The 9621-nt window shown below is 44.3% G+C and overlaps 1 protein-coding gene across 1 annotated transcript in view; it reads left to right on the plus strand.

Moving 5' to 3' along the window:
• The window catches only part of LOC143347850 (uncharacterized), a 43373-nt gene extending 35077 nt beyond the window's left edge, over positions 1-8296 (plus strand). The window contains exons 3-4 of the mRNA XM_076777433.1: positions 8083-8172; positions 8233-8296. Coding sequence (XP_076633548.1) covers positions 8083-8172; positions 8233-8286 — 144 coding nt within the window. The 3' untranslated portion in view covers positions 8287-8296. The remainder of the gene's footprint in view (positions 1-8082; positions 8173-8232) is intronic.
• Positions 8297-9621: the final 1325 nt, after the last annotated feature.

Consider the following 9621-nt stretch of genomic DNA (forward strand, 5'->3'; position numbering starts at 1 on the left):
TTGTTGACGAGGTATACGAGTAGATATTACACCTCATGGACTCTCGTGGACCAATTTGACTGCCATACCATCCGGAAAATTTTTCAAATCGTTCTGAAAAAATTATTTTTAGTTGCAGGGGTCAATAATAATCATTTTTGGTGAATAGACACATACCCCCGAAATCCTACGCACTTCCGAGAAAAAAATTCGAGTAGTCCGTTCACCAAGAAGATTCCCCAAGGAGGAAGTTTGAAAAACGTTGTCCCGGAGTTTCGCTCGCCGATGAAGACCCCGGAAATCGACGCGTCGCAGAGCTAGTTCCAAGGATCGTCATAATCGTATCATTCGGTAATATCTGAATCGATTTTCAACCGGCGCTCATTAAATCAATGATAACTGCGATCGTTCCGAGGCAGGAACGATTTTCGTCGTGCGTGTAACCTGCAATTACGAGATCGTAGCGATACGGACGACCACGTCGAACCTTCTCCTCGAGTATTTCTATTCTCGGCCCGACGGTGCCGTGATTAACTGCCCTCGTATCTTTCGAGCGCGGAATGAAAATGCTACTACCCGTTATGTCTACCTGTTCGATCGAACGGTAGGCACGAGGAAAAGGAGAAAGAAGAACTCGGCGCGAGGGCAGTTAGTCGCGTTAGCACCGCAATGAAAGCGCAACTCGCGCCCGTACAACGGCAATCAGACCCGATCGGTGCACGCTCGAATGCGCCCCGCGTCCGCCGCGCTACTGGCCGATCTTAATTACAATCGCAAATGAGACGGCGAGTGGATAATTGCGGCGCATGTCGCAAGTCGCTACAATGTCGTCCGGGCGGGTGTCCCCCGCGCTGGCGCGGCGACACGACCGCGTATCCGCCGCTGGACACGTTTACGCGGTCGCGAGAACTGCATTCTAGACCACGAGATCGATCGATCGACGCCCGACGTCTCCATCGACGCGTTCCTCTGCCGCGCTTCCGGGCACCTCCGTCGTCCAACCTCTTCCAACGATCGAACTCCGAGATAACGATCCGGAGGTTCCTTAAGGGGGTCTTTTTAAACCGGCAAAAAAATTCGATTTTTTTTTTTCTTGGCATTTTCTTAAAGGGTATAATCTTAGAAATATGTGTGCAAAAGCATATCACTGAACTAGTAATATTAACGAAGGTATACGTATCGCTCGGTAGAGCTATACCTGTGTGAACAATCCGATCCTTCTGTCCTCAAGATTTGATACTTTTGAATTGAAGGAAGTTATTTTTTTACGTACACAAATCATGATATAAAACTATAAACGATAAAGGTTTTATTTTTTACAAATTTAGGTGAAATTGATGGAACCAAACGAAATATAATTAACAAGCTATTCCTGACTCCTAATTTTTGTTTTTTAAATCAACATTGTCTAAAATGTCTTCCCTTTATTTTCTCATTGTTGATGTATCAAAGTTCGACGCAAAACTAAGAACAATCGACGATGTTAGCGCGTCGAGTAGTTGGATGCCTTTGAGAAATTTCATTTCTTCCGGGCTCCGCCTCTTACTCTCTCACAGTGTTTGAATTGTGTCACAACCATTTCTCAGAAAGCTGAACGACAAAAATTGAATAAACGTCGCGCGTTGGATAATTATTGGATTATCCCGTTTTTCAGCTGCAACTTTCCGCTAGTACACGTATACGCTCCTTTATTAAGTGTGCTAGCCAGGTTGTGCATTCTAGCGACTGCAGTCGATCGATAGTTCGGCAATGCGTTTCCGTTGACACCCTTTTACGGAATACAGTTGCATCAGCGCGTAAGTAATGTTTATATTTAGACGTTTCACAGTTAATGGACTTCTATTCGTGTTTTGTAAAAATCGACAGCGAATTAAACTCACCGAACAAATTGAATCCTACATTCGTACGAATAGCATACAATTGAATTCGTACACACATACGTTATAAAAATACGTTGTTTTATTAATCCGTTGGAACAGATATATATTGTGGTGGCCTGCTGTTTTAAGAAAAAGTAAGCGAGATATCAGAAGAAAAGAAAAGGAAGGGTGGTCAGTCGAGGAGCATAAATATAGAAATAGATGGTCGGTCGAGCACTTGTGAGAAAGGTGTTGCTCGTAGCCATCTGGTGGCGGTTGCGGGAAGTATCGTAGAACAAATTAAATTCAGAAAGAAACTTCGATAACCCTATCGAGACGGTATTGCGTACTCGATCACAGTTTGAGAAACACTGATTTAACGAACCATGAAGCTCGACCTGCGAGTCCACGCGTAGGAGTTTCGGCGAGTCTCGTAATTAAAGGACGACTGGATTAAATACACGCGTTAAAATAATTCAACGGTAAGCTGGGCGATCGAGCAGCGTTGCGTTATCAGGAAACAACATGTTGCAAGAAAAGCGTTGCTCCTAGCGGTATCGCGCAAGAACTAGTTTTTCGCTAACCGGCGATATTTCTCTTTAAACGACCGCCGCCGATACTTGCGGAGCATTAACTCCGTAGCTTTCGAAAAATTTAATTACGAAATTTCAACGCACGAACACGTGTATCGTTCGATCAACAATTATTTTATGGCATTTTTTTCTCTCTACTTTTTAGCTGGATCAACGATCGTATGTTCGCCAACGTTACAATTATTTTCTAAAATCGACAGGCCCAAAGAATATCGAAAATTCGTTCGTGCGATTGGTTCCCACGTGTTTGGCCAACAAAGGAAAACTTCTCGATGTACGAGAACGAGACGCTCGAAAACGTTTCCTCGAGGATGCAATTCAAGGTTGCACGGTCACGTTCACTGGTTAACCATTCGGTCGGTTACATAATAACACCCTGCCAAAAAACGTAGTTTGCGCGGTCCCATTTTTCTCGAGACCCGACATTCCTCTCGATAATCTGCCGACAGGGTTGACGCGTCACGTGCGTAGGTAGAAACGGTTCACGAGTCGGTCTTATTGCGTGACTCAAACCCCTCGGTGCTATTATTTTCAATTCGCCTGGCGAAATCCTTCGCTACCTCTCCTCGTAAACGAACGAAATGGTCGCGTTTGCCGAAGCTCGATTATTTAGGCACGAGCATACCTCGAGACGGATACAAATCGAACACGCACGAGGGATAAAGGAGCCACGGAGACGACAGAGGCCGACCCCGGGCACCCTGAAGAGCGGGGGTTGCAGCATGTTTCCGCCTCGGTAACCACATGTTGCGACTTTCGAGTCGGACTTTTGTTGCGCCTTTGATTTTCTGACACGATATGCTCCCCCTCCCCCTCCTCCTCCAACTATTTGTTCTCTCTTCGTAGTCTGCCTCTTTTACGTCTACTGCTCGCGTGCTTCTTTACTATTTACACTTCTACCTTATTACCGTTATTTTTATTCTTTTTTGTTTATTAATGTATATACCGTAAATTTTCGTTACTTCATAAGCGTCGATATAAAGTTAACGCTTGAAATTTTCAATTAGCAATAAGTTAAATAATTTATCTATCTATTCGTCTCATCAATAAATTAATATTTTTATAAATTGTCAATTTGATCGTGATTGCCTAAACAACGATTTAGCAACTACTGATCTTCTTCCATTTTTGTACCGAATAATACATTTGATAACTTCTTCAAACCTCAAATGACACATCGACTTTGATACGTCTTGCGTTAGGTCTATTTGAGGTATCTGTGCTCGTGACATGATTCGTTGATTACAAATCGACGAGTTCGCGTCACGAGTCGCTGGACACCAATCAAAGCTGTTTTAATTGTTGAACCGAACACTCGACTGAGAGTGAATATTATTGGACCAAACAAAAATAATAGCCAAACCTGAATATTTTCTTAGAGAATACAAGGAATCTTTGGAATGAACGAAGCACCCTAACGACATCGGTAGCTATCGTTCAAACCCTATCTGAAACTCGCTCCTCCCAGTTTTTTAGTTGTTCAGCCGAACAATTAATACAGCTCTGATTGGTGACCAGCGACCCGTGACATGAGCTCGGTGATTGGTAACCAACGAACCATGACAGGAGCGCAGACACCTTAAATAGACCTAAACCGCACGACACACGTCGATATCAGTGTGTCGTTTGATACTTGAAGAAGCTGCTGCAATATTGGCGAAATGTCAAAATAATTTACTCCGGTTAATATAGCCTTTAACAATGTTGCAGTTGCGCGATAACGATGTTTTTACGTACTCGAACTTGTATCAAGTAAGATCCTTGAATAAAAAAATAAAAAATCCTTTGAACGGCGAAACTCAACGACGAGCGACAACATGGCGAATAATATTTTCTGCTATCTCCCTGTATACACCTATGGAACCGTGAGCGCGAAGCTTACCCTGGTTCGACGATATCTGCGGGGGATTAAGTCGCGACCGAGATCCATCGAGCAGGTGAGCCTCTCGAAAACCAGCGACGTCAAGTAGGAGGCAGAGGAGCACGGCCATGGGTTGCTTTTAGGGCTAACGACGCACCCGTAAAGCGAGAACGATGAAAATGGAGAGTAGAAACGAGCGTCTAAGCCTGGAATGCAGCATAAGTGCACGAGGGATCTTGGTCGGCTTAGGTTGGGTTAGTACGAACCGGGAGGGGGAACGTTGGATTTGACTTTGCAGTTGTGCCGCACGCAGCATCCTCTTTTCGATGTGTTTAACTTGCAGGATACAGTAAGAACGACCCAGAAAGAGACGGAGATGCCACGAGGGTGGAGAATAGAGCGAGAAAGGGTGTCTAGAAGTAACAAGGACGAAAGTGGGAGAACGGGGGGGCCAAGAAAAGAGACGGAGCGAGGGCCAGTAAAAGTGACGAGGGTATGATGTTCGCTTTAATATCCACCAGCAGGTATATATTCTCACTTGCTCTGCTCTTCTCTCTGTCTCCTTTCCACCGATTAGTCTCCCTTCTCGCTCCGTCGGTGCTCCTCCCTTTCGCTCACTTACGAACCGCTTCCAGAGTGTCGATGCCGTGAGCACTCCGCATGGGAAACTCCGGCAATAGTTGTTGCCTTTAACCAAAAAGGAAAGAGACAAAAAAGAAGAGATAAATTTTCCAGGACTCACGTCGAGAACTAGTACCCGTAAAGTCGAAAAGTCGACGGAAACAGAGACGGTGCGAGAGAGACGCGTTGTCCTTTTACGGACGTCCAGACTACCAAAGGATGATGCGCGAAATCCTGCCGCTCTCCCTGTTAGAATTCAACGAAACGAATTATGTACCGCGTCAGGTCGTTCCGGTGGCTCCAAAAACTCTGCTAGCGATCGTACGCCCGAGACATTACGCGTTATATACGCGTGCTCGAAGAAAAACAAACATTCTTGTTTCTACGTTTTCTTGGCGATGCAGCGAGAAAGAGAAAGAAATTTTGCGCTTACGAATAAATAAATGGACGTGATATATTTTCACAGACCCTCGTAGCGTTGCATAAGGAATGACACGCGAAATTCAACCGCCCTTGCTGGGTAGATTCAACGAAACGAATTATTCAGCCACGCCTACGTTTTAAAAATTTAAGGTAGCAACTGTACACAAAAGCGCGCCGATGAACAACACATGTTTGAAGAGAAACAAAGAAGCAATAAACAGTGTCAATAAACCAGGTACGCCGAGCTCCTTCAATAAAGATGAGCTACCCTGGTAAAGGGTTCCAAGGAACGAGTCTTCATCTCTGACTACCTCGAGAGGTTACATCAGTTGGGAGACGTAAAATATTCATCGTTGCTTAAACATTTATTACGGTGCATCTACATGTTCGAAGAGAGTGTACTTGTGACGCCTGAAAGTACATTACTTATAGTGTATAGAAAAATTGGACTTTTAATATTTTTTAAAATACCCGTAATTTTCCAACGCATTAAATTCTCGTTAATCTCGATAGCCATCTTGGTTCTTGCAGTATTCACAATCCGTAATATCGAGTACTGTTATTAACAAGCATATACGTGGCAATATTTGGAACAATTTCGACGATTTTTACGCTATTCGAAAGCTTTTTCAACGGTATCTTCCACGGATAGACGTTACAGCTTTCGTTACTGTTTTGATTATAGGCCCGGTGCATCGCTCAACTAATTCTTTTTCTGAAAGATCTTCAAAAACAGGTTTGATTGCTGCAGCCGCGTCTACACGCAAAGATCCTTTATACGTGTATTCGTCTAAATTTCCAAGGACATTCGCAGTCTCCCAAGTGCATCATAAATTGATGCCACGCGGGCAACGCTCGTGCCGTGGTATTTTATTTTGATAAAAAGGCGTTGTGAAAATATTTATCGTTCCATTTGTAAGTCGCTGTTTCGACAAACGACAAAATCATAATATGCAAAACCATTTGTGCTTTGACAAAAAATTGAAAACCAGAGTTCGTTCTTATCTAACCCCTTCTGCTAACGATGGGAACAAAGTTATTCCAAATAACACATACTTAACGAATATTTAACACGAATTTTTTCGTAAATGAAGCCCCGTAGGAAGACACGTTATCGAGAGAGAAACAGAACGATCGTAAATAAAATAAATGGAGGCGCAATGCTGGTCGGGTCGGACTCGGGTAAATAAATGGCGGCCGGTAGGATCCTCGAAGCCAGCGTCGTCACGGGTCCTTTGTCGAAGGACCATACGCGTCGTGCAACGTTTCGAGGTTCTGGCATTAGGATTAGACACGCCGCACACCCGACAATCTGTACGAAACGCCTCTCGCGTCGGTGCGACTTTCGTCGGTGGATGTGTGCGTAGGGTAAGCGAGGAGAAGGAGGCTGCGGGTCCTGCGAGATTATGTCCGCGCCAGTTACTGCTTTTATTGTTTCTCGCAGGACTAGGCTGCCGTCAGGGTCGCCGGGAACCAGGGTGGGGGAGGACGGTCCGGTGATCTTGTATCTTAGAAGGATCTACGCGCATTTTCACTTAGCGAGTTACACGATACCGGATACCGTTGATGTACCTCGCCAGGTTGGATCATTAGTACCAACTGTTGGAGAATCCGCAAGTACCTCTTCGCTTGACCCTAAATTTTTTTCCCCTCTCGCTGTCCCCCCCCCCCCCCCCTTAACCACCCCCTTGGCCGCACGGGTCTAGAATTGTAAAGGAAGGAAAAGGTACGGTCAACTGTGTGCAGCAGCACACTTTTTTCCCCTCCTTTATTGTTCGAGGGCCTTCGATCCTTTCGTTCGCGAACGATGAAGCTTTGAAATGCTGGACAGATTCATGGGTGGGAAGAATGTTTCTTGGAATCGATCACCCAATGAAGAATCGCGTATGCGTCGGTTATATGGCAATGTCGAGCTGGACGCCCGTTGGTTATCGAGTTTGTCCTGGTCCGTAACGCGACAGTATTGAAATTATGTTATAAAATGTGACACGACCGGTTACGACGAACGAGGGCATCCACCGTTTCTATTTTGAGGAAAAGCATTTAATCAATTGTTCCTAAATCATTTTCGATATAAAGTTCTGACAAATTATCTGCAAATATATTACTCTGAGCGAAGGTAGCTTTCCTTGTTCTTAGAATAACTAAATCTCATACTTAAATTTTTGCGGTTATATTTAAGTATAATTATACGTATTTATTTAAACAGAAGAATTTTATTATTTCCTATTCTACCATAAGATTTCTCGATCGAACGTTTATATTTATTAAATTTTAGTTTACAGAGCTGCACGACTCTGTAAACGAACAAGCTTGGATTAAAACGGACCTCGCGTGGATTACGTAACTAAAAACGACCGATCGCCAAATGTCTCGTTCGAACGAGCGCGAGCATAACAAAACGTTACGAAGTCACTGATAAAAAAAATCTAGCAGACAGGTAGAACGAGGCAAAAAAAAAATCAAGGTAAACGATATTTGTATTGCAACAAAGAAATATAAGATTTTAACGGCGCAAGCGTCCGTTTGAGATGCTATTTGCGGACGACATATGTCCTTATATATACACGTCTTCCTTACACAATACGTTAAGGGATTACTCGTGAGAAGGGAGGATCGTTTGTCAGCGTTATCCCGTCTCCGAAACGTAACATTTTCCTGTCACTCCTGTCGCGAAGACCAAAGCACCGATGCACCACCGACGACGAACGCTATTCCGGTATTTAAGAATTTGTTGGACTTTCAGGAAAGGTCGAACGGAAGGGCCACGCTACACGAGGGTCGCGATGATCTTCAATTAGTGAATCTGTGCGTGCCACCGAGATCGACGATCGTCGTAAGTAGATCTACGCACCGCGACTCCGAAAGCTTTTGGCAATTAGACGTATATGTACAGGGACTCACAAAAAAGCTTCTACGAGCTTTCTCTGTCGCACTTGTTCGCTTCTGATGCACTTGGACACACGAGGATAGCCACCGTGCGTCGGATCGGAACCGCAAAATAGCACTCGGTAGCACGCAAAAAGGAAATACAACTCGAATAATGGCACCGTCTGAATTCCGTCCGTAGCAGGGAATCGGCTCGGGACGCGAGTCGCGACAATGGTACTAACGAGGCCCCTAAACGGCCGAAAAAGAAAGCGTTAATTCTGACCTTTCAAGTGTAAATTCCGTACCGCTAACCGCGCTCTCGTTTTCACCGGCCAGGACCCACAAGATACATCCATTTTCGTTTTCTCTGTCGGCGCAACACTGGTCACGCGGATTCCGGGAAACGCGAACAAGAATTTAAATTTTTCATCGTTTTCTCACGACGGAAGAGCTTGCATGTTGCCGCAGAATATTCGTGACAACGTCACCGTCAACGTTTCTAAAATTTCAGACCACAGAGGGCAAAGATGAAAATCAGTTTTTTGATCTTTCAGTTTTGTTCCGCATATTGCCGCTTGTGCCATTAATTACCGAATACACTATAAACACAGTCACTATATTTACCTACATAGAAAGCTTTCAATCTTCTGCTCTTTTTTTATGCTACCTCTCGAAACCGAAACCGTTCAGCACAAATTTTTACGCCTAGCCTCTCGTAATCTTAACTATCTCTGTAGATTTACTATCACGACTATACTAATATCTATTGCCTGTCGCCTTAATCTTCTAACTCAAAGACCTTAATGGTTCCCATTTTTAAATAATTCGAATGCAGCACAGAACCCTTAACGATCTGATTGCCTGAATAGAATCATTACATCGATGTTAATAATAGTTGTGAATTTTTATTCTTTCTTATCGACCTAGAAGGGTTTCTCTAGATTTTAGATTTATTTTCTTCTACCTCAAACGATTCTTTTTACCGGTGAATACTGCATAAATAAATAAATAAATAAATTGGTAGTCTGTCCGTCAGCGTGACACGACGCGGACATGTTCGTCGCTGTTAACGATGATGACGATCGAAATTCGTGGGTAACAATGTCCGTGCTCGGTAATTATTGGCCAGCGTTGGTTCGAGAAACGAGCATTTCGATAGGGGATGTTTCTCTTGTACGGGAATGAAGGGGTAGGGGTAGGGTTTGGCAGCTGCTTGAGCAGTTTGTCGTTGCAGCAACGTTGCTCGCCGCAGCCACGGTTGCATTAGCGCAATGACGGGGCTTCGCCGATAGTGGGGGGAAGTTCTTTAAGCGGGAGGATAGAATCAGGGAAGGGAAAGGATCTCTTTGTCCTCTCCAAGATCCTTACGGCAGCATTGACCTGCTGCCCCACTGGCGTAGGCACGCGTACCTTG

This window comes from Colletes latitarsis, chromosome 11, assembly GCF_051014445.1.
Source record: "Colletes latitarsis isolate SP2378_abdomen chromosome 11, iyColLati1, whole genome shotgun sequence".
Classification (NCBI taxonomy): Eukaryota; Metazoa; Arthropoda; class Insecta; order Hymenoptera; family Colletidae; genus Colletes; species Colletes latitarsis.